The sequence below is a fragment of the Rhipicephalus sanguineus genome, chromosome 3 (genome assembly GCF_013339695.2).
Source record: "Rhipicephalus sanguineus isolate Rsan-2018 chromosome 3, BIME_Rsan_1.4, whole genome shotgun sequence".
Classification (NCBI taxonomy): Eukaryota; Metazoa; Arthropoda; class Arachnida; order Ixodida; family Ixodidae; genus Rhipicephalus; species Rhipicephalus sanguineus.
Window position 1 is genome coordinate 52,270,428 of NC_051178.1, and position 24,210 is coordinate 52,294,637.

General features: G+C 46.6%; 1 protein-coding gene across 1 annotated transcript in view; it reads right to left on the minus strand.

The window, feature by feature from the left end:
* Positions 1-2,414: 2,414 nt before the first annotated feature.
* LOC119385465 (glucose dehydrogenase [FAD, quinone]) overlaps positions 2,415-24,210 on the minus strand; it is a 55,259-nt gene continuing 33,463 nt past the window's right edge. The window contains exons 5-8 of the mRNA XM_037652893.1: positions 23,234-23,411; positions 17,476-17,483; positions 13,647-13,924; positions 2,415-2,553 (exon numbers count right to left, since the gene is read on the minus strand). Of these exons, the coding sequence (XP_037508821.1) occupies positions 2,415-2,553; positions 13,647-13,924; positions 17,476-17,483; positions 23,234-23,411 (603 nt within the window). The remainder of the gene's footprint in view (positions 2,554-13,646; positions 13,925-17,475; positions 17,484-23,233; positions 23,412-24,210) is intronic.

Here is a 24,210-nt window from a genome sequence, read left to right on the forward strand (position 1 = left end):
GCGATGCAATTTGATCCGGCAGCGCGAAAACGTCAAGCGATGATCATCTGTAAGAATATCAGGCTTGCATTTAGACGGGATCCACCCACGCCAACCGCTACCGCTGCTGCCCGAGTTATCTTCGACCACACTTTCTCATATTGCTAGGGACAGCACTTTCGAGATACAAGGAGTGTACTTGCCTGTTGAGCACGCACACACAATCGGGGGGGGGGGGGGGGTTTAAGTGACACAAACGCCTTAGAGTGAGGTCATCGTTGAGGCACAGTTTTCACGGTGGGTGAACACGACGCCGAAAATTCAATACTTATCTTCCGTTTCGTCTTGCAGTTAGAGAGACGGCCGCGTCTCCACAATCGCCGCCTCAGCCGTCATTGTATGGCAAGGCTAAGCTCAGTCCGACAGCGTCCGCAACGAGCCTCTGCCACCAGTACGCGTTCATTGTACCATATGCGCTCCTCTCAGTCTTTTCTTCTCCATGGCATCCCTTTGGCGGCGAGCCCCACACGGTACAGGACGGGTTGAATGCCTTCTTCCAAGGGCTCGTCACCTCATGCGGACTGCAGCTCAGTGCCCCCTCTTTATCGCTCTTGATGTATTTCCTGGCTTCCTCGAAGCAACGCCAGCGGTTGAACAGGAACAGGACGGTGCCTCATGAGGTTGAACACCATTACCGCTATGTACAGGGCGGTAGATTGCACGACTGCGGTAAGATATCAAGAAAAGTACAGACAAGGGTAAGATGTGTTCTACGAAAAGCATCAAAGTGCCCTTCGTTCGCTAAAACTGTCTCCTCAGTGGGCCATAAAAGTTCTTGATAAATTGGTAGTAATGCCCAATGCCCACATAACCTGCAGTCCTTAACACTGGGGACTTCATTCTGTTTGACTTTCGCTCCATTTTTGAACCTTGCAGTAACAGGTTTCAGTGTTACCAAGTACAACTCTATGCGCACCTGAATATTGCCTACAGTGTTTGTTTGCTGCAGTTATTATGTTCACGAAGTACTTAGTAGCGTTTATGAGGAGTCTCCGCACCACGTATTTGGTCACAGAGCCCGAGATGGCAAAGCGTGATCTTCTTGATCGTACATTAAAGGCGCCAACGACGCGTGAAGTTTCTATATGCCGTTTCGAACAGTCCCTGCGCGATATGCTTCGTCATTAAATCCGAGACGAAGATATCCAATATTTTATCTGCAGGCACCAGGAGTCCACGTGCGATTGTTTTGATTCACCAGGTTAAGGCACTAATACGGGACAATGCGCGCCATTGCTGGACCCAAATCAGGACTGTCATCGTGTGATGTACTTGGTTAAACTATTCTAGAAGTCTGTGTTTAGTGCGCCTGGTTGTGAAGACAGAGCTGCTGACGCGGGAAATGTATAACTGCTTCTTCGATGAGTCAGGAAACGATGTGTTTGACAGTCAGAGACAGCAATTGAATGATCGATCACGCTTCTACGATGTTTGTGACGGACACAGATGCATTCCTAGGCAAGACAAACGAAGTTAAATTGGAGCAGTAGGAGGCACAGCTCGCCAGCGCAGACCCGGAGGACCAGTTCGCACTTTTGGGCCATGCCCGGCGAGCCACCGTAGCCAGCGATGGCCTGCATTGCGGCCGCACCGATAATGTTAAACGCCTTCATGGAAGTTATGCTAAGCGAATGAAACAGAACCTGTAACACGAAAGAATGGACAGATACTAAGTAAAGGCGACTGTAATTCGTCTTCTATTGCAAGAAATCGCAGGCATGAGCGATTAGGCAATATCGGCATGGGTCAGCGCCTATACGCACTCGTCAGGTGCGTTAGTACTTTTAGTAATTACTTTAGAGTCGTTATGGGAAAGGAATACCTGTGAGACTTGTGATCTGCGAGACATCGGACATCGTCGAGCGCGTCCCCAAGAAACTACAGGCCATGGCCAGTGATGATATAAGGCAGCCCATATCACGAGATGACATGCTCTTTTCACCTGCGTGTATTAGGTGCAACAATAGAGCAAGGCTGTGAAAATTGTGGTGAAAATAGCCCAGACAGTATATATGCATGTTTTATCTTTCCTGTGGCACTCAAAGCCAAGTGAAAGAGGATGCCACTGCACCAGCAACCGGCCTTTATTTATATACATTTACATGACGCGTGAGTGGTTGGTATATACGTTTACGCTATTAGGAGGTCATGTTCGAAATTGTTGACCCGCAAGTATGCACCGGTAACAACTTTGCAGTCGTGTAATCGTGGTACGCCATTCGAACACTAGGAACATCAAGGAAGGCAACGAAAGGCGTAAAGTGGTACATAAATGAATGATGTGTATTTCCGTAATCCTGCAAATGTCCGGGCGCTTGCAAAATGAGCACTGTGCGCAATTTTTGATAGCAATTTTTATTTATTTTTGTTTAAGCTCACTGCGAGTTGTCTTCCATAATCATGGCAGCAGCTCGGTGACCCATCATCATTAGTGGTGAATTAAGGTTTCCTGCTGTAAGGTAAGGCATCGATGAAGCATCCACAACCCGTAGCTTTTTCACGCCGCCAAGTACCCTGAAAGATATATCGAAATGCCGAACGTTAGATGCAATACTCCGGTGCGTTTAACATTAAAAGTTACGAGTCCTTGGGACATGCACTTACAATACATTAGCATTTTTCATGTGAAAACTTCAGAATCCTTACCAGGAACATGTCCTTACACTACATCAGCATTTTACACGAGAAGAAGTGAACATCAAAGGCATATCTGTGTTATGGGTGTGTGAAAAATTACTGTTCTTCAAAAGCTTTATTTAAAAGCATCCGCTATTTCTTGCGCTTCGCCATCTTGAATCTGTACCAACATGCCCAACTGAGGGTCATAATAAAAAATTAGCTGCTTAAAAAATTACAGCACTCCAGATGTTCCCAGAGAAAAAAACTGCCAGGCCTGCGCGGAAAGCGCAGCACAGTCACAGCGAAAGCTGGAAGAGCGGAATTTCTAAGCCCGTTTTAAACTCTCTTGTGGCTACTTATACAAGTTCACTAGCAACGTACCCACTATGCCACAAATCATAATTTTTGTGAAGTTGGGAAGCACACACCATGACATTATTCGTCACTCTGTGGAGAAGCGAGGTATCATCTGTAAGGCATTAAGTGCACTTTCTTGATGCGACGGTTCATGACGATGATGAATTGTAGCTGAGCCCTTTGTAATGGGTTGGAAGCTTTAAACAGCGCACTAGTTACGTAATTTGCATTGTGTGACGCCCGGTTGTTATTTAACTCTCCCACCACGCTTTATAACATAAGTTAACGTGAGAAAGAGAAAGAGAGAGAGAGAGGAAACTAAGTTTATTGAGAACCTAAGGAAATCGATCATGGGAGCCTTTGGGCTTCCTTGGCAACCAATATAAGTGCACTTGCGAGAAACCCAATACGCTATAAATCGCCATAATTTTTGTGAAGTAGGGAAGCAGCCCCTATGCAATTTTTCGTCCTTCTGCGGAGACCCGTGGTACCCGCTAAACACCTGCAATGCATAATATGCACTTTGTTGATGCTGTGCCTGATGACGAATAAGAATTATTGGAGGGGCATTTGTAATAGGTTGGAAGCATTCAACAACCCCATCGTTCCGCAAATCGCATTGTGTGACGCGAGGTTACAGAATGTGCGTTGTGCGATGCCTGGTTCTTATATTACTCTTGTGCCACACTACATTATATATGTTGATGTGGTTCCTTCCTGGTATGAAGGTCGTTTTGCCAAGCGGTTTCAAGCACTGGCATGGCTATCAATAAATAAAAATAAAAGCACCGGCATGGCTCTGAGGTAGAACACTGGGCTTCCACACAGAGGGCCCAGGTTCGAGCCTCGTTTCATCCTGGAATTTTTTTCTTATTTAGGTTTTTTCTTATTTTGAGCGATAGTGGTTACGGCCACCGGCGGCCACGGCGGCGGACAACTACGGCGCCAAAAACGGCCCTTGTGATCTCATAACAGCTTTCGCTGTAAAACTCTTCTGAGTGACATCCGCAAGTTTCATTGCTTACTGACGTCGCCTGACGAGTGTCAGCGCTGGGGCGATCATTTTATTAGTCACAGAGGGAATTTAAGTGGTGAAATGACTGCGTGAGCAAAGTTGGTAAAATCTGCAAGCATGTGAATGTGTCAAAGCAGGGCAGGCTACCAATGCTCGACTGCGCACATCACGCCTACATAAATATAGCTTTGCTGCAGTGGTATATAGAGAGAGATAATAAAATGAGAGAAAGGCTGGGACGTCAATCAGAATTGTAGCATCCTGTTTGCTACCTTACACTAAGAGGAAGAAAAAGGGAATAAAAGGTGGAAAGGGAAGCGGAGAGGGCTCCACCCTTCAGTTTCCTTTCTTTCATATTATGTTTTTTTCGCGCGCCTGCAGTGGTATAAGACCTCCTACAAATAAAGATCTGGCGATGACGCGCCGCTCAAGTTTGGTCCCCGCCATCTGTACTTGCGTAAAGCTACCAGCAGCGTGACCACACAAAACCAGCTCAGACACAGCATCTTTCTTTCGACACAATAGTGCACATGGGCAGTGAAGCAGACTTACCACCCAGTGCCCGAGGTGGTGGCGGCCACTCTTTTGCCTATTTTTCAGCGCAGGGAAACGAGGATGAAAAAGATGACGTCAAGACACAGCGATACTAACAACTGAGATTTATTGCACACGGTAGCAGCATAAATGGGTGTGAAGTCAACATCGCACTGCGTATCGCTTTACGGCAACAGCGCCGCCGTCACCGCGACAAGAGCACTCTCTCTTTTTTAGACGACGAAGCAGACCGGCAGCTCGCACAACATTTGCTTTTGTTGATTTCGCATGCCTGAACAATTCCTCCGGTAATGTTATCTGAATTTCTTGCGACCACTTTAGTTCTAATAAAAGTCGGCTTAAATCCACAGCGCATGCGGTGTGCGGCAAGATGACCATTCGTTGCCAGTTTACTCACATTGTTAGAACTTTCTCGCATGCGGTCATTCAGGCATCTGCCTGGTTGTCCAATGCACTCTTTTTGACATGACAATGTGATACAGTAGACAACTTCTGCGTATGACACAAACTGTTTGCGATGTTTTTTACTGCAGTTATTGCGCTTCTGTGCCGGATCGTTTACACGTGCTCAAAGCCCAGAAAGCTTTAATGGGGCGGAAGAAACGACGTCCACTCTAACTCTTTAGCAAATCTTATTTAGATTGTGCCACATGTATGCAGACATGGCACAACAACTATTTTGTTTCTGCATGTCTGCGAAGCGGCATTAGGACTTGGAGTAGTCCATTTTAACACCAAAGTGTCTTATGCCGGGGTCCACCAGGACTTCAGTGACGTATTTCCGTCACGGAAATGACGTCGAAGAAATGCACGCGATCAGATGGCAAAAAAAAGTTCCGTCAACGGGCACCAAACCCACGACCACTCGGTCCGCAATAACAGATGCCGGGCGCGCTATCCACTGCGCCATGCTCACAGACTGTGGAGGCTTTACAAACTTGCCTTTTATATCTACCACTCTCCCGGTCGGCGGCGTGGTGGTGTCCTCTGAGAGCGGCAAAGTAGAATAATTCGTCATTAATGTGGCTTCCGCGATTAGTACCTACAACGCGTTACACGTTCGTCCCATTCGGCGCGTTTTCAACAGAAGCGCAATTTTGTCAATGCCTTAACACACCGCTAGGTGGAGACCTTAACGCAAGCGTCGTAAAAGCGTCGGCCTCGCTCATAGCATCACGCTAATCAAACCAAAAATAGCCCTGCGACGCGCGCCTGCCTCGCCTGGCTGTAACACGGCGTTCCCCACCTGCGCGCTCGCCCGAGAAAAATTGCAACCAGGCGACCGCGCTGCACGACGCGCTTTGCGTTTCCCTCTAGTGCAGCCGTGGTGTTCAATCAAATTTTAACATGCCGCAGGATGGCGACCAAGTTCTGCGTCCAATGTGCGACGCTCTTCTGGCTATCACAACTCGTTCTCTGATTACGCTTTCACCGTTGACTACTATAGCTACCACAAGGGTTTGTTTAATCATGGAACAAGGACGTTAGTCGTTGGCATGGAGATGTACCACCAAGCATCAAAGTGGGTGAATCCATGTTGAACGGCGCTATAGCTGACCGACATCAATATACATTGTGCAGACTCTCTTATATCAATATACAGAAAGCATTCAGTTACTTCTGTAAGGGCACGTTTTACTTTCGTGTTATTCCGATTCCTATGACGGAGGGACCAACCATGTTTTTTTAACAAGCTGCCAGCCCGCGGAGTGAGCAGCTGCATGGGGTCGCTAGCTGTGCAGAGGCGCGAAACTTCACTGGGAAGGCTTATCTGCTGAGCTGCTGGCATGTTTTTTAGAAAATAATTTCTAAAACATACATTGATGATGTTCTGTTTGACTATTCATTTTTTCACTCGGGGACAGCGCAACACACGAGGACAAAAGAGAAGGAAAAGGAAAACACGGCGCTGTTTGACTAATTTGGAATGCGCTGAGGAGTGCGGAAGAAGGGGCTCTTTTTGTCGGGGCTCGTAGCACCAGCTAAAAACATGAAGGGTGAGGTCTAAGAACATAATGCGTCCATTGACTGGCCCTTCACATGTTATGGTTATTGGTTTGAGACAGTCGCGAAAAACTGAGCACATAGTCAATGTAGCAACCACCAAGCAATCACTGCCACAGTGTAAAAACGCCGCATAGTTATCTCGTATTTGAGTACCTTAGCAACCATCGTTGCTTCCAAGCGAGTGCGCGGAAGCCTGTCATAATGTGGGAGAAAGAGGTCCCTTAAAAGAAGCTGTGCAAGTGCCTTCTCTCTGTAAAAACATTGAGTCAACCCCAGCGACGAACGTGGACGACAAATAAAACTTTAAAAGTTCTAAAAACTGGTTAGCGGTTAGATTGACTTCATTCTGGAAGCTCACTGTGCTGTGGTTGTCAATAACGTTTCCTTGCGCTGAAACGTTAGCCATGCAGAACCTAGTAGCCCACGAGTCGCTTGTATCGCTCTCTGTCTAGCTTAAAACAGAGAGTACTTGAAATAAACTTCTAGAAAATTATTTTACATTGTTTCAAACAACTATTTTTCCACCAAATACACACCATGAAGACGAACGGTGCAGTGAAGTGTTTGACAATGGCTTCTTTAGAAGGTAATTGGGGGCGGTTGAGCGAGCATCTTTCGGTTCATCCGATAGAAAGGTGCGATCCTGGCAGCATTTCGATAAATACGAAGCGCTGGAGGCCGTGCACTAAGATTTAGGCGCACGCTAATGAACTCCACGTGATCGAAATGCACGGAGCCTTTTAACTTGGCTCATAATCATATTGTAGTTTCGGCACGTAAAACAAGCGAAATTATTAGCTGTCATTATTAGCTTCTTCAATATTGATCTAGTAACGAGCTGCACAAACTAGAAAAGGGTAAGAGAGAGGGCGGAGCGCCGCTACAAGCTACCAACCTCCCTGGCCATTTAGGTTGCCAGGGTAGACGCTGTTGCTTCATATAATAGTGTTACTAACAGCGCAAAAAAAGGACGAAGGACCAGGAAGAAACACAGACAAGCGCTGACTTACAACTGAAGTTTATTTCCGAAACGAGACAGAATATAAGGAAACGGCACGTGGACAAAAAAGATTGCAAAGCACTTATTTGCAAGAAAACAAAACAGGAACAGGAAATAAACAGGAAATAAACTTCAGTTGTAAGTCAGCGCTTGTCTGTGTTTCTTCCTGGTCCTTCGTCCTTTTTTTGCGCTGTTAGTAACATTATGGATCACCAACTTGCCCAACGAATCGCTCTCTTAATTCATATAATAGCTCGATAAAACAGGACTCATGGCCACTGCGGGACGCAAGCCCAAATGTTGCTCTGGCCCAGGAATTGATGGTAGGTTTTTTGGATAAAGAAGAAAGGTGACTTGTGTGTAAGTGACACATCAGTGGTTTTGCGCATGTCTGAGTTCCAATTTTGCTCGTCGTTGCTTGATTAGACATGCTTTTCTATTGACCTCGTGTACTAGCTGATGACTAGCTGTTGATGCGTGTACTAGCTGATGCCTCGTGTACTAGCTGATGACTAGTGACTAGCTGATGCAGTGCGCTGTGCGCATGTGTGGTGCGGCATATATATTTTCTGCGTTTCTTCTGAGAGTAAATCAGTTCCGAGTGATGCTCTTTCCCTGTGCTTCTTCGTCCTTCCCTCGGCGTTTTAGGCGCCTAGTTTTTTTTTCCCTCACTGAAGGGGCCAGTTGTCACCTTAACATTTCCTGTTGAACAATTTTTCTTAAGAATATGCGTTTGTCACCAAGGGACCTTCGAAAATACGGCAAGATGGAGTTATATATGCCGGACAATTACAGCCGCTCAATTCGTTTGTTCCACGTTTTGCAAACTGCACCTAAAGCAACAACTATAAAGTCCAGCAAAGGGTTTGATGAGACAGCGTTCGTATGTCTATTTCTCTGGTAATCTCTACAGATTCAGTGTTGCGATTTGTCGCAGTACTGTAACAAGCGCGATATGGCTGAAAAACGTTTGAGCGACGACCAGCTTAAAATACTCCATTTCGAGCGATGTCTTCTTCATCGCAGACGCAGAGGCAGCTCTGTTTTGAACTAAAAAGTAACAAAATGCTAAGGATTTTTCGAAATTTACATGAAGTGTTCCTTCACCGTACAAGCGCGTTACGAATGCCCAAAATGGCTTGTAAATGAATCATGGAATCAGAGCTTCAAAGAACAGTATGGCATTCTGGCTCGCTTTGGTTTATTGGCTGCCCTTTAGTATTTGGGCTTTTAAAGGATATTTCTTGTTTGATTATTTTTTACCTAATAGCTTTACTGTTTTACGTTTTATCTTTATTCGTATTATCTTTATTTATTATTTCGTTTGTTAATGTTTTACGCAGTTCTTGTGTCTTGTTTTGGTTTCCTTTTTTCAGGAAACCGAACATTGCGCGCCAACCTAGTTAAAGAATGTCTGTGGCAGCGGCTACTATTCTTCACAAAAAAATGTTTTCGGAAAATTTTCCGATCAACGAGCGGCCATACCTAACGTCGACGGAATTAGCAAGGCACTTTCGCACGTATTTTCAAAATACGATTTGCGGATTGCTCACGTCCCGGCCAAAAGATAGACTGCCAAGTGAATCGTTCGCAGGAGTCGTGTATAAGATACCGTGCGCTGATTGCCGTCAAGGGGATAGGCGAAACAGGAAAGTTTCCCCAACGCCTCAAGAAACACCGACGTGACGTGGCTAATAACAGTCACACGACAAACACCACTGCTTAGCATGCGCATGAACATAATCATGTCATTGCTTAGGATAATGCCACTATATTCGCCAAGGAAAATAACGTCTCATCCCGCCGGCTTCTAGAATAACTAATTATTCAGTCGACGCCAGCTACAAATAAAAAAGTCAGTTTCGCCGCAACGGCGAAGCAGTGAATGCGATACCAACAAATTAGAATGTCACACGAACAACGGCAAGCACCTGGATACTTGCAGCGCGCCGCTCGAGCGCAAAGGACTGACGAAAAGAACACACACAGGATGACCGCGAACTAACAATGGTCGCAGCTCGACACTCGCAGCGCGCTGCTCAAACGCAAGGAAGGACACTCTAAAAGAACGCAAAGGTGCCCACATAACGAGCGCGAACAGTTACGGTTGTTATTTTGTGTTTGAGCAGCGCGCTACAACCCAACGCTCTTAGACTTCTTATTGTTTAAAACTGCGACAGGTGGAGTGACCCTTCGCGTCTACTGCCTGGTGCAGTGGCGTTCGACGCATTGTTTACTCGGTGTTCCACATCGTCAGTGGCTACAGAAATGGGCCACTTTTTAGTGCGCGTCTCAAGGGCAGCTTTCAAAAGTTAACGGAAGGAAAAGGTAGGAGCGTTGCTTTAAAGGGACACTAAAGAGAAACAATAAATTGGTTTAGATTGATAAAGTGTGCTCGGAGAACTCTTGTGCACATTATTTCACCACCATAGGTTTACTATTAGAGCAGAAAACCAAGTTCAACGTTTAATTTTTTATTTCCCGCCGAACTTTGTAATTCGTGACGTAAAAGGTTGCAAAGAGCATTTAACGTATTTTGGCCCCCCTGGCTCCACGAAATTTCCACAAACTCGTTATGTCAAGTCTCTGCCCCCCTCAGACGACAATGTTCTTCGATTTAACCGGTTAGGAACTACGTAGGCCCAAGCAGGCGCCGTCAAAATTATGTTACGTCACTGCAAATGGTGCGGGATTTCCAAGGTGGCGTCGCCACCTGTATTTTCTTTTGCGCGTTTTCTCGCCTATTAAGCGTCTTCTCGCAGCAAGCGTGGTGTTTTTGGTATCGTGGAAGACTACTTTACTAATGCGAGAAAAATCGTTTTGCTCTTTAGTGTCCCTTTAAAGCACGCCCTTCGGGCAATCTTGTGGGTGATACTACACCGCTCTGCGCGCCGTTAGCGTTAAATGGTTTATATAAATAGTTCGCCATTGCTATTCTCAAAAAGCGGTAGCGCGTGGCCGAGTTGTTTAAAGGAGCGCGCTGCGGAGCGAAGGGTCGAAGGCTCGAATCCCAGTGCTACGCTTCGAAAATTTTTTTCCTATATTTCTTTTTCATTGTGGCTTTTATTTATAGATACATACATACACATATCCTAGCCATGACAGCAACGGCGACGACAAAAACCAGCCGAGAGTGTACATATATTTGCTATCGCACTAATAGGACAACAGGGATTATGCCTGCCGTTTACGTACGCTCGTTGCGTCACCTACTGGCTACATAACTGGCATCGAGTTCCGGTCCAGGTAAGTGAACACGGAACCCAAATACGGTTCCGAAACGTCAGATAATTCCATCAGACTTGGTCAGTGACCGTATTTCATCTAAAGCATGAAGAAGCGTAACTACTGCGTCCTTCAGGGAATTCTCCAATGGTCGGGACACTCATGCAAAAATGGAGATTGGCCGGTCGGCGTAATTAGAGATATTTGTACATGAAAATTGTGGATAAGTGGGCTTGCTGGTACACGCACTTAGTACAGGCAGGTGCAAGGCAGGGGCCGATGCACACTCCTTCACTTTGGAGGCTCATGCCTTCCATCGGTACTAAGCGACCGTTGCTCGGCCGCCACGATCGTGTCATCGAAAAAAAATCACAGCTTTTCCCGCTAAAAGGGACCATGAGGCAATGCGAAGCAGCGTTTCGGCGTGTCGAGCCCACGTTTCAGAGGGGAAGTGGAGAGAGGAGGTGGAGAGGGGAGCGGTGAGGGGAAGTGGAGAGGGGAATCGAGAGAGGGAGGGGAAAGGGGAAGTGGAGATGGGGAATGGATAGAGGGAGGTGAGAGAGGAAGTGGAGAGGGGAGTGGCGAGGGGGAGGGGAGGTGTGTGGAGATGGTTTGCGCATGCGCATTAAGGGTGGTCACGCCGTACACTACCGGTTTGAACTCCGCCATAAGATGCTTCGCATCTAAAAACTTCCAAAGGGCCATGCCAAGAACCTGCTCAGGTACGTAGACAATTACCTAGTGTTTATTGACGCAGTTAAAAAAGAGTGATACAGCGGTACAGATCGTCTACGGTATCTTTGAGAAATCGGTGCATGGCCCCACGCTCCCCAGTGAGCTACCGAAGGATGGAACATTGAGGTTTGTCGACCGATTGAGGTTGCTCCTCTTGTTCAAAAATGAACATATATGCTGGGGATATGCACCTCGCTCTACGAAAAGCTTCTTGTCATTCTCACCAGCCCACTCAAGGCTTGTGAAGAGGGAATGCCAAATCTGCCCTCCGCAATGCACTGCAAAGATCATGTACACACGAGACTGAAGTGGCTTTTGAAGGACAAGTACAACGGCTGGTGCGAGCGGGTTTCCCGAGATCTCTCCTGGTTGAGCTAGCAGAGGACATGCCAGTCGAGATTTGAAAAGGAAAAAAGACCCGTATAAGCACTAAGATCGACAAATGGAAGCTAGCTGTCATTCCGTATGTGCATAGAGTGTCTCACCGATCGCCATCACGGTGCGGGGTTCACCCCTTATAGTCTGCGGTGCGCAGTTCCCTTGTGGAGCTGCCTTAGCACCAGGGGATGACATACCGGGGGGCGTAAACGAAGGGTAGGCCCCCCGCGTCAGGCATGGCGTTATCCAGACCATGGATGAATCTGATGCGATTTTTCGGGCCCAGCTGAGCCTATGCCGCCAGGAGTGCTCTCCCCATAAACCGTTCCGAGGAGCGGCGCAGCAAGACTGACATGATATAGCCACAGGGCACGTCAGTGTCGCCACTCGCGGTAGCGTAGAGCAGACAGGCCCTTTAACACCACCGCTGTGCAGACTTAGGCCAAATAGGCCTGTGGGGCACATCCCCCGCACCGCATGCAGGAGTGGGGTAGGCAACCCGCGCTATCTAGCCGGGAGCCAAGGTAAACATAGGTTTCCATATTCTTCCCCCTCACTGCGGCCACGGACCCTCCGACTCCAGGTCCCGCAGCCTGAGTCCCCCCTCTTAGCCGTACGGGCGTCCAAGCCCGCACGTTGCCCGTGACGCACCACGTGGAGGTGGAGGAGACTCAATGAATCAAAGGCCGCGGCTCCAATTAAGCTGGATTACATGGGCACGCAACCACCCACGCCGTTCCGACGCCGATGAATCAAGAATGGAGCTGGATAATTCCCGAACCAGCAGCGAGATCCTCATCCCGCATCGCGGCCTCCTAATTGGCTGGATTATAGGGGCTCGCAAGTTCCCCCGGCCTTAGCGGCACGAAACTTGAACTCTCTCACAAGGAATGCAATCCCATACTGAGGCCTCCAAGAAGTTGGATTACAGGTGCTTACCAAAGTCACCCAGCCAGATCAGCATAGTTCCTATCGCGACTCGCTGCTCAACGAGTGCGATAATGTTGGTACCCTTCCTTGGATGCTTGCCGGTTGTAATCGGTTCATGTCCGGCATCCACTCGTGTGGACTATGATCAAAGAGCCTCTCCGCCCCCAGGCAATAGGTTACAAGGGCCCGCCACAGGCCCCCGGCGTGGCATTGTCTTGGTTGGTGTACAAGGACACAGAGCCACTGTGCGACCCTCAATCCCCAATCAAGCCCCCTGGCAATGGGTTACAGAGGTCCGCCGTAGACCTCCGGCGAGAAACACCGAGACAATGTACATAGCCACACAGCGCCAAAAGAAGGCGGCAGGCAGAGCGGGGCTTTTAGTTGTATTCTAGGCCCCAGGAAAGCTCACAGTTATCAAGCGGGGCCCTTGCGTTAATTCACCGTCCATCCAGTTACTTGACAAGGAGATCACATATCAGCAATATTAACATCTTCAAAAGCCTATAAGCCCTATTCATCACTTTTATAATGTTTATAAAGTGTATTCCCTTTATCTGACTATATATTTCGCGGTAGTGCAATAAAACCTTGAGGAAGTGAGCGCCTGTGTTTTGTGGTCTATTCTCGGCGTCCTGTCTGTGTGCTGTTTCAAAAACTAGAATATTTCTACCATTTTTCTTATATTCGCTTACTCTTTCATTCGCATAATTTTATCCACGTTGCACGGTCTTCGTGCGCACACTGTCTTATAAATATGCGCATAAATACACTTGTTATATGCACCTGAGTCTTGGATCCAGCACAGCCTGAGAGTGCGTCCCCATCGGGGCAGTGCAACAAGGGTGCCAACCGCTGAGTGATGTGTGCTGCACAAAGCAACGCAGGTATGGTTCGCTCCACAAGGGTCCTGCCGACTCGCACGCAGGCAGGGCGACATCCCAAATGGTGACGTTGCCATTCTTCATGGCCTGCGTAGTCAGCGTCTGCGCGGCAATCTTGGAGCCTGAAAGTATGAGCGTACACAATAATTGTATGCCGAAATATTTGCAACATGACGGCTCCTAGCTTAGGCACGTCGCTGTTATTTAGTTGTTTATGTTGATACGTAAACGCTTACAAAAAAGTACGTTTTTGCAGTATCACCAATGCTGAGATGTACACCGTCCCAGTGGCGTAGCCAGTGGGGGGGGGGGGGCACACCGGGCCCGTGCCCCTCCCTCCCCCCCCGAAATTTTTTTTATCTCATAGGATACTCCGCACTAGCGGCACTAGACCACACTTCCCTGCCCGGCCTCCACTTCAGATCAAGCATGTGCCCCCCCAACCCCCCCCGAATGAAATTTATGCCTACGCCCCTGCACCGTCCAGCAGTCAGGAATATTTCATATTCAAGTATTTGTTGTACGTAACCTGCTTCTTGGCTCCTATATTTGATTTCATCGTGGACAGTGTTCGACAGACGTGTGTCCTTTCCATACCCTACTCGCGGTGGGTACGACCTAGGGCAAGGAACAGTGAGGCGACCGCACTTGTTTCTCCTTCATTCCTTCACACTTTCTTATAGCATTCTGTGAACACCTAGTTTACGAGAGCGGAAATCTGGGCGAGTTTGTAAGAATTCATCATGGAGCAGTTAGCGCAAAAAATACTTGGACACAAGCCAGGAACGTGTTCTAACCAGTTTACGTTCTAACGTACTTTTCTCGAATCCCGCCATTCTTTCAACATTAATTGCAATCTACATTTGCCGCGCAAGAACGACATCTTGGTATGCGAAAGCATTGTTATGTCTGCCTGAAGTGTAAGTTTTGTGTGGTGTATTGCGTCCGTCTGCAGGCCACTGTAAAAGATTCTGCCGTCTTTTGAAAGCAGATTTGTGGCACGAAGTCCGTTTCTTCAAGGACTTGTTGCCTGCAAACATCATGACCAGGATACGAGGAAACAAAAACAACGCTCGTCTCGTGTTTATGCTCCTGGCTTGTGTCCTCGTATTTTTTGCACTACGTGATCTATGATGAACCAGCGAAAGCTGGAAGAGCGGCGTTTCTAGATCCCGTTGTGAGCTCTCTTGGGGCTACAATACAAGTAGACTAGAAAGGTACCCATACGCCATAAATCACAATTTTTGTGAAGTTGGGAAGCACCTATTAAGCCATTATTCGTCATTCTGCGGAGAAGCGAGGCACCAGCTACACGTCTTAAGGCATTATGTGCACTTTGTTGACGCGACGACTCATGACGATGAAGAATTATGGCTCAGCCCTTTGTAATGGGTTGGAAGCTTTAAACGGCCCACCAGTTATGTAATTTGCATTGGGTGACGCCCGCTCACTATTTCCCTCTCCCGTCATGCTGTATAACATACGTTGACGTGGGAGAGAGACGGGCGGGGGGGCGAAGAACTTTACCGAGACCCCGAGGAAATGGATCATGCGCTCATGGGCTTCCTTGGCAACCAGTCCAAGTGCACTTGCGAGGAACCCACTACGCTATAAAGCATTGTAATTTTACTGAGACCCCGAGGAAATGGATGTGCGCTTATATGCTTCCTTGGCAAGCAACACGAGTGCACTTGCGAGGAACCCACTACGCTCTAAATCATTCTAATTTTTGAGAAGTAGGGCAGCAGGCACTGTGCCATTTTTCGTCATTTTACGCAGATCCGTGGTGCCTGATAAACGCATGTAAGCCATTATGCGCACTTTGTTGATGCTGTGCCTGATGACGACGAAGAAGTATGGCAGATATCTTTGTAATGGGTTGGAAGCATTTCACAACCTACTCGTTGCGCAATTCGCATTGTGTGACGCCTGGTTACAGAATTCGCGTTGTGCGACTCTCGGTGCTTATTTTACTCTTCTACCACGCTATATTGCATATGCTAATGTTTTTCCTTCCCGACATGAAGCCTGTATAGGACCTTTTTGCAAAGCAGTTTCAAGCACCATGAATTAAAGAAAAAAAAAAAAACCGGCAATAAAGAAAAAAAAAACCGGCATGGCTCAGAGGTCGAATACTGGGCTCCCACGCAGAGGGCCCCGGTTCGAACCTCGTTCCATCCTGTAATTTTTTTCTTATTTCGTTTTTTTTTCTTATTTCGATCGATACTGGTTACGGACACCGGCGGCGGCGGCGGACAACTACGGCGCCAAAAACGGCCGGTGAAATGACCTCATAACAGCTTTCGCTGTAAAATACAGGAGATCCAGGGTGTTCTGTTGGAAGGTAAGCAGAGCGCAGGGCATTGGCATCGGCCTTTTTGACCCAATGCTGGGTATCGCACTATTCTACGTGTCTTCCTTTGTAGCGGCCTTGTGTGACGGAGCATGGTGTCCACGATGCAGACTCGCTTAAGAGGTCTCTATAAACAAGCAAATAATTCGGGTTGAACTGATGGACCAGTAGCACAGAAGGCTATTTGGTTAATTAAGCGACTCGAGGTAGAAAGCTTACTTGAAATCAGAGGTGTGAAGTATAAGCCACTCATTCGACACGAGTCTAGTTTCGGCTTCTTCTTTTAAAATTATTATTATTATTATTATTAATATTATTATTATTATTATTATTATTATTATTATTATTATTATTAGTAGTAGTAGTAGTAGTAGTAGTAGTAGCAGTGACCAGGCCTCTCACTATAGCCCTTGACTTTTTGTAGCATGCTGGAAGCGCGCGCCAGAATTTGTCAAAGAACAAAAGCTGATTTCCCTGTTTAAATATGCGGTTAACCCGCCTGTATAAACGCGGTCATACCCATACCAAAATACAAAATACAAGTTCTGGGAAATACCGTCAATAAAACTTAGGCAGAAAACGACTCGAGATCGCGTATGACAAGCATTTCAATGCACGTTTTATCTACTTGAGTAGCTTTGATATACAAGCCCGTGAATATAATGACAATACATCCTTCTCATAAATGGTCCAACTATTATCATTTTATTTAGTATATGCTGCAGTCCGTAAACCAAGCAGAAGGGGCGAAAAACAGGAAGCATAGCGAAAAAGTGAGCAAGTTATACAGCAAGTTAGAATACACATAACTACTGAAAAACGAGTCATAGTAACTGGGATGCATAAAGGTACATTGCTAGAAAAGAAGTGCACAAATTTCTAGAAACAGTGTCAAGCACAAAAAAGTTAAGGTACACAGCTGAAGCAATAACTTGACATAAGCTAGCATGGCAATATCAACAGAGCTGTTTACACAAAAAGATGCATGTATTTTTCAAAGTCGGGAATGCCACGTTCAGGAAAATAATTGGGGGACGCTTAAGCTTCGCCTTTAAGAGTTGAACGCGATAACAATATCCTGCCCCTAGTGCGCACTTCGAACACTACGAGTGCTTAATAGAATGCGCGCACTAAGGTATGTGCCTTATCTAATGGGTAGCATGATTTAAACCAGGGGCAATTATGCGCGAGAAACATTTTCGAAGTTGCGATGCACCCACTACGTGGTCTTAAGAGAATACGCGCAGTAATGTGTGTGCCTTCTGTAATGGGTGGCTTTCTTTAAACCACCAAGTCGTTATGATATTGACGTGGTGTGACGCCCGATGGCAATATACGCTTGTACCACGCAATATTACTGCGATATTACATCTCGTACTGTGACACCTGTATACAGTACGCGTATTTATGGGAAGCATGAAAGTTACTTTCAATGCAGCGCCAAGCAGAGGCGTGGCTGTGTGGTAGAACACCTGTTTGCCACGCAGACGGCCTGGGCTCGATTCTCACTCGGAACCAACATTTTGATTTTATTGGCAGCTTTTTGATTTTTCGGTCACGGACAAGATGATGATTTTTCGCTCACAACCAACGGTGCCGACACCGACGGCGAAATTTCTGCGATACGAGCTCTTTAACGCTATCGCGTTAAAGCATTTGAAGGCAGTGTATTCCATTCGTTAATGGTTCTCGGAAAGGAGTGTTTGAAAAAGTTAGAACGTGCAAATTATGGTAGCAGATCATGCTTATGAGTATGTCTGGTATGCCTGAAAGAAGAGCGAGAGACGTATTTAATGAGATCGATATTAAACTGCCGATTACGAAGCAGGAAAAGAAACTTCAGTCTGGCGATAGCTCCACGCTGTTTCAAGAGTGAAATGTTGTTCGTAGCCATAAGTGATGGAGGTGAATCAAGATTGGGATAGGCATTATAGATGAATCTTACCGCACTGCACTGTACCTTTTCAAGTTTATGAACATCGTTTTTAAAATACGGGTCCCAGGCTACACATACGGACTCTAGACGGGGTTGAATAAACGTATTATATGCAAGAAGTTTGATCTGTGATGGGGCGCGGTTTTTAGCTTGTGTCTATGAAACCCTAGTTTTCCAGAGGTAGGGGAACAAGCGTCGTGAATATGGTTACTCGTGACATTCGATTGGTAATATTGATTCCGAAGTATTCAAATTTGCTCACTTCCATCAAGAGATTATTATTTAAGGTGTAGCGTAGGCTTATTTTATTTGAGACACGCATAAAGCCTGATTTACTAATGTTTAACTCATAGACCAGGTATGGCACCAATCGGAGAGAGAATTTATGTTCTTCTGAAGGTACCCTTGGTCCTTTTCACTTTTTATTATTTTATTATTAAGACGAAAGCCTTAGTTGCCTCATGAAACGCGAAAAGTGACCCTCGACGTCGATGGCGTCAACACGACTGATCCAAAAATCATCATGTGATGTCGTCACCATAATACGTCATCGTGACGTCACCGGTTCGAACATTTTGTGCCGGGTCCCGGGTTTAGTATCATGTTACATCATGTGATACCGTGATCACGCGATATCGTCGCTTGCTGAAAAGTGGGGCGATCATGGAGCCACGGCAAAACAATGTGAGGTGAAGAAAGCTTCCATTTCTTCAGATCGCAGAGGCAGTTAACCATCACGTTGGATACGGAAATCTTTCGGGTGGGATCGATACATTAGCTCTGCGGACGCAGTCTACCAGTCATTCCCAATGACAGGCTGCGTCCACATATATGTAGCGGGCGCTCAACTAAAACTACAACGACGCGGAACGCGGAGAAATGCACACAAGAAACGCGCGCAAACGCCTACAGCAGAAGGGGCGGTGCGTCTAGAAAAAGTTGCACTGGCGCCACCTGGAGTTTTCTTCGCCAAGAGGAACGCCTGAACCGTTCGCGCCACTAGGAAGTTGGTTCTAGTTCACTCTAGTGTTTATTATGTCCTTGTTGATGCCATCTTTGCGCGGGATCCACCATATGCGGTGTCCACGTATATGTTGAGAACTTCAGCTACCACAAGGGTTAAATCATGATCATGGGCGTTAGTCATCGGTACGGAAATGGGCCACTAGGCCTCAACGTGAGTTAGATGCGGCCACATCAAGCGGTGCTATATCTGCCAAACAACAGTAAATAGTGTACAAGCTCTCATATACCAATGCACTATAAACAATAAACTACTTCTGTGACGACACATTTCCTTTTCGTGTTATACCAGTTTTTATGACGGAGAGATCAGCCATCATTTTTAGGGGCGTAGCTCCTCTTAGTCTAACCTTGTCACGTCTCCGTTGTCCGGCGTAAACGGATCACCCGTATGATGCAATAGATGGCGCTGTCTCATAGAAGTACATAAAAATTGCAGTTCAGGGACGATATTCTAGATGGCGCTGTACACAACCTCTGTCGTCATCACCATTTCTCGTCTCATTTCCTAGATGGCGTTGGTCCAATAGAATTGTGTGCAATATGGCGCTTGTGTGAATCGACACTAGATGGCGCTGGAAGTGCCGCTGCTCTCCGATTGCCTGCTGCGCGGGGAGCGAGCGCCTCTCTCATTCTCCTGGATCGTCGCCTTACGTGTCGGATCGTTGGCGGAGCATGGACGATGCGCCGCGACGGGCGCTCGCTAAGTGCGCGCCGAGGACGCCGCTGCAAAACGGGCTCACCGAGAAGCGAATCCCGAGACCATGATTGCTTCAGGAGCTGCGCCCAAGCTCCCCATTATTCACCCGTGGATATGCTGTAATTTTTTTCCGATAAAGAGACATTAGACAGACACCAATGACAAGCAACCACAACAGCTCTGCGGACGCAGCCTGTCACCCATTTCCAATGGCAGTCTGCGTCCGCAGAGCTTCTGCGGACGCGTAACTGAAACTGCCCATTCCAGCGAGGCGACGTTTGAAGCAGGCAAGTGTTCATGCGTAGCAGGCATCTTCCAAGTGTCTAAGCACTTGTGCAGAGTGAAATATTTTGAGTTATGCTTGCTGACACTCTGGAAATCGGAAATTATGGTTTTTCTAAAAGCTCTTGCCTGAATGAAAGTGTAACCCGCTATTCGTGATGAGCGCATTATATTAAAAATAATGCGCATAAAGATTATTGGTCTGCTCCCAGGGAAAAAGAAGTAGCCGCGATAGAATTACTCTGTACAAATCAGCACAGTGTCAGTCACTTTTTTGCATGCGCAAGTATGCAATGCACTATAATGCACGTCGTATTCCGTGGCGAATCGTTCTTAAGCGTAGAAACGATGCGTTGCTGCGTTTCGACGCAGAAAATAAAGTTTAGGCATTGATTTTTTTTTAAGGGGAAAGCCGTGTTTGTCTTATTGCGCGACGCCTTGAGCTAAACACTGCCGACCATATTGCCACGCGTGCTTCTATTCGTCATATTTATGTAACTAGTCAGTTGCACGCGTAGCCGCCGCATTGCGCAAGCCACGCTCTATTGTCTGCGAACCTTCAACATTATCTTAGAATCTTCCTATAGGCTTGAACGCGCAAACGCGTACAGTTGAGATTATTCTCGAACTAACGCGGCCACCAGCGATAAGGCTCGAATGTTGGATGCTCCGTGTATAAATGCCGACGCGCCTCACCGTAGAGAAGATTATCGACGGCCGACGCTCTGTTGGCCGCTGTCAGTGAGCAGTGTGTATTGCTGTAGTTTGACTTTCCGTTTCCGGGCGACAAGTTCGGCCACAGAAAGAGTTTCATCTTGGACACGCGGAATGCTGCCTCCGGCGACGTCACTACCTCGTGACAATATGAATTGATGCTAAAACTCACGCGGCTTAGGCCACTAATGATGTCTTGATATGAAGTGGCCATGTTACATCGTCATGAGTAAATGATTAAAAGAAAATTAGCTATCCTAACGCTATCGGGAAAATGGGGTCATGTGAAGATTGGCGTGTCTGTGCCTGACCTGCTATTTCATTTTCTTTCTTTCCATTACATTACGCAATGCTATCACTGTCCTAACGTTTGTCTTCCTGCATGCCGGGAATCGGACCTTCAGCCATGTGCCTATCAACGCAGCACTTGTCTTGCTACAAGCACTTACGATGGCCATGCATGAAACAAAATACAACATTAAAATGAAACAATGCAGTGTGTCAACGTTTCATGACAAGTGACCTCTACCAAAGATCAGATTTCCATGCCGGAAACGAATGATCGCCGAGAACGCCGCGATCGAGAGGGCATGAGTTATTGCAAAACGGCGCATACGTATAGGCATGTGGCCGGCGCAGCTTCCAGTGCCCATTGCTCTACACTCGCATTTTTGTACAATCGCGGACGCCGGGCATCTCGCGAATTAGGGCGCCGCCAACGCCACCAACACCACTGAAATCTTGAACTCATAGAAGCTCCCTTTAAAATAAGTGGCACAAAGCTTGACAAAGCGAAGCACGGACCCGTCGCCGCTCGTACTCCCCGTCGGCCGATACGTCTAGCTTGGAGATGCGCGGCTTCCACCTCGGGAGTACACAACCAGGCTATAGCGCGGAGCTCTATATATGGCAGCCACAATAGACCGGAGGTTGCGCGCGATGTCTCAGTTTGTGGGCGTAGCTTAGCTACTGCGCATGCGCTAGTTGGCCAGTGGTGCGGTATCTGGTCGCTAGACGATGCGATGCTTGCTTTCTCTTTCCTTCTTTTTTGTCTCTCTACTTCTTTCTCTCTCTTTCCTTGATGTTGTTTCTGTCTCTCTTTTGCTTTCTGCATTTCTTTCTCTCTGTGTCTTTCCCACCCTTTCTGTACGGCGCTTTACTTTCTCCCTTCCTCCTTTCCCTCTTCCTCACCGTCATATCTTGCATCCTCACGCCGCTTATATTTCCCACCCCCTTGCTACACTACACTATACGAAGCCATGCTATAATCTGCTAGCATGCCTGCATAGCCGAGTGGTTAGGACGCTCGCCTTCCGATCGAGGTACGCGGGTTCGAATTCCGCCTAGTGAAGAATTTTTTCCACATGAATTTTTCTCTTTCCAGCTCTTTATATCTTTCTTTCCGTCTGTTTGTCTCTTCCTTCCTCTCACTCACTCCGTTGCTATGGTTTGAAAAAGGCCTCCACGATTCGAAAGCGGGTTCTTAGCCACTGGGCTTCACACTCAGGCTTGAAAATATTAGTATATGTGAACTATGTAACTGCGTTGTAGCCGACTAGCACAGCAAACGTAGAAAGCCAAACACTTTTTTTGACGCCTCCGTTAAATCTCGTGGTAGTGGAATAAAGGCCCTCTGCAGAACCAGATTTAAAGACAACGTGGAGGACTGTATACACTTTAGAAAAATTTAAATTTTGCTAAATTTTTTGCCAAAAACTTGGTTTGGTGGTCGCGGGATGCGCGTGCGAAAGCACTGTTCGAGACGATGACGAGTGTTAGAAAGATACAAGGCACCAGGCCGATGCCGCCACAAAGAGCATTCGAGGGAAAGATACATCGTACAATTTCTCCGCGGTTACGCATCTATTAGACAACTCCCAAAGGACATTGTAAGGGGAGTTTATTTAGTGCATCAACAAGTGTAAACCAGGATTCAACCTTAGTGTACAACCTTAGTACAGAGAGTGTAACATGCTGGAGATTTTCTTTCTTTTTTGGGCTTGCGCAGACGCATCGCATCCGTTTGAGAAGTATATAACATGTCAATATAACGCGCCGCAGCGGAACGTGTCAAGGTTGAAACTGCATCTATAGCTCCCAGGCATGTCCACCATGTGGCGAGCCCTTAGTTGGGAACGTGAATAGTGATAGCTCACCGAACAACCACGGGAGGAGCTATGGATAACAGCCCAGTAGCCCAGCAGCATATAATGATAGTACACCTCCCTATGAAGGCCTTCTCTTAAAATTTACGAAATATACATGGTAATAACAAATTTTGTCTCCGTGTACATTACGCCGTACTTTGAAATAGTGAATATTCGTTGCCTTCAACATTGGGTGCCGCACGATCATTTCAAGCAGCAGGTCACACAGATCTTCCCCACGTATCAACAATGCTTTATCTTTTCTACAAAGGTTTTATGCGCATTCCTTTCATAGTACATAAAAAAAACTAAGTAGATCCTTTCGAATACTTACCCTCAATCATTGTGTCAAGGTCTGAGGAATCCGCAAAAAAATTAGGCTCAATAATAGGATACTCTTCAGGATCTGCGCTTTTCAGCCGAATGTAGCCTGATGACTTTGGACGCAGAAGTACTGGCACAATCATTAATACGTTGTCCCCTTGCTTCTTCTTGTAGTAATTGTCATAGATCTGAAAATTTTCAACAAAAAAGTCATAGACAAGCAGCGAATTTGATAATTTAGTTAGAATTGTTTACATGAAGTATAGTCATTGGGTTGCTGCGCATTCAAACCGCGCAGATATTGTCTATGAGACGGATGCCACTTTTCGAACATAACCACATAAAAAGCATGCATTGCGTTTCGCAACGAAGTCGTAGCACACGCTATTTCAAATATAGGGGAGTGGTGGACAGCAGTTTTTTTGTTCTTGACATACCATTGCCTCATTATAATGCATTTATAAATCGAAAAGTACTGATATATCATCAAAAGCTCAATTATGCAGCATTAAACACCTCCAAAAGTCAGTTAACTGGGTTTTTTTAAAGAACGTACTAAACGCATGCGCTTTTTTGTGGCTTATAATAAATGCCCAAGAAATGAAGAAAAAAACATGGCTGATCCCTCTGTCTTAGGAATCGGTATAACACGAAAGTGGAACGTGTCTTCACAGACGTAGTTGAGCGTTTGTCGTGCATTGTTTCGCCGCAAGGGCGAAGGAATAAATACTAGAGCAACCAATTGTAAGATCACGCGAAGAACGGCAAGCAGCTCGAGACTTGCAACGCGCTGCTCAAGCATTGAGTACGGTCACCGGCAAATGGTGTATAAAAATAGCTCACTTTTTGTACGGCGTAGAATGTGTCGCCAGTGGCCTCACGCCGTGCGCTCTAGAGCGAGGGGTCGAAAGTTCGATTCCCGGTGACGGAACTTTTTCTTCTAGTGTTTTTCTTTGCCATCTGTTAGCGTTTATATTTTACAGCGTC